Below are 1,472 nucleotides of genomic sequence, written 5' to 3' on the forward strand. Positions count from 1 at the left end.
TCAGGCAATCAAGCAACAGCAGCAGAGCATGCAGAGGAATGAGGATCCCTTTAGACGCCGATACGCCGGAGGCAGCCGACTGACCACTGTCAGTCGAGACGTCCGCTGCCGCCACAAAGCGGGCGGCCGCGGACGGAGAAAGGGCAGCCGCCGACAAGGAGCCGGCGTTGCCCGGGGAGGGAGGCTGGACACAGGAACACGGTACCGCTCGAGGTAGTCCTCCTCGCTAGCCTCCGAGTGCTGTTTCTTTTCGGGCTTGTGTCCTTCTGCCAGTAAATCCTATGTCAAATCAAAAAAAAAAAAAAAAATGAGGGGGTAGTAGCTCGAGACTCGCATCGGAGAGTGGCTCAGGTCTCGCTCAGGAAAATGAGCGAAGATGGTAGACTGCAAGACCCTATCCTGCGACTTGAGCGAGTGTGTCCTGCGGCTGTGCGAGGTGAGGATATCACGCTGCTGATCGGTCAGCGCAGCGCGAGCATGCACATGGCGAGGGAAGACGCGCATGACAAGAGGGGTCACTGTATAGGATTTACTGGCAGAAGGTAAAAAGTGCCTCAAGCAAAACAAAGCAGGAACAAGCTGAACCGGCAGGCACACAGTCCACAGCGAGAAGCTGCACAAACACACACAAAACACAAGCCCGAAAAGAACCAGCACTGCTGGCACCCAGACGCGGCATCGCCAGCCCAAGCGCGAAGCCGCGCAGACAAGCAGCCTAAGGGTCAGGCAATCGTCGGCGCCACTCGACGTGTTTCCCCCATCGGAGTCGGAGACCTCCGGCGAAGACTCCCCCTCGGGCGACTCGACAAAGTCCGAGGAGGAGCTGTCCTCTGGCTCGAGAAGTGCTTGCGCCCGCAAGGGCGTCATGCGCCTCGCACCAGACAAGAGCGCCTCCAGCGTCAGCTCTGTAGTGAGGCGCTGATAGGTGGCGGCGCGTTTGCGAGCCAGGACCTCAGCAGCAGGGCCGTCATCAGGCACAAAGTGCCGACCATACGCCGCATCCTCAAGAGGCATCGAGCGCTGAGCAATGATGTACGGTCCGCCAAATACCAGATGAAGCGGAGGGTGTCAGGATGCAGGGTACCGTCCGTCGAGATGGCAAGAGGGATGAACGCTCGAGGAGGAGTAGTCATAGCATATGCAGCGCGATGTTTGCGAATCTTCTCAGACGCTGCAACATGGAGGGCGTCGAGGTTGACCTCCCCCCACTTGGTCAGGTCGGCAGAGCTGCCAATGTAAGGGGTAATAGTGGATTTACTGGCAGAAGGTAAAAAGTGCCTCAAGCAAAACAAAGCAGGAACAAGCTAAACCTCCAGGCACACAGCGCACAGCGAGAAGCTGCACAATCACACACAAAACACAAGCCCGAAAAGAACCAGCACTGCTGGCACCCAGACGCGGCACCGCCAGCCCAAGCGCGAAGCCGCGCAGACATCGGTATGTGGTAGGGTTAATCGTATCTACCACCTCAG

At 58.1% G+C, this 1,472-nt stretch overlaps 1 protein-coding gene across 1 annotated transcript; it reads left to right on the plus strand.

Annotated features, from left to right (window-relative positions):
• Window positions 1-366: 366 nt before the first annotated feature.
• On the plus strand, window positions 367-922 carry GUITHDRAFT_119940 (hypothetical protein; the record flags this gene model as incomplete). Its single annotated transcript, XM_005820818.1, has 2 exons — window positions 367-542; window positions 592-922. 2 exons carry the CDS (start codon window positions 367-369, stop codon window positions 920-922), a joined length of 507 nt encoding a protein of 168 aa, XP_005820875.1.
• Between the last annotated feature and the right edge of the window lie 550 nt (window positions 923-1,472).

This window comes from Guillardia theta, assembly GCF_000315625.1.
Source record: "Guillardia theta CCMP2712 unplaced genomic scaffold GUITHscaffold_164, whole genome shotgun sequence".
In the NCBI taxonomy this organism is placed as follows: Eukaryota; class Cryptophyceae; order Pyrenomonadales; family Geminigeraceae; genus Guillardia; species Guillardia theta.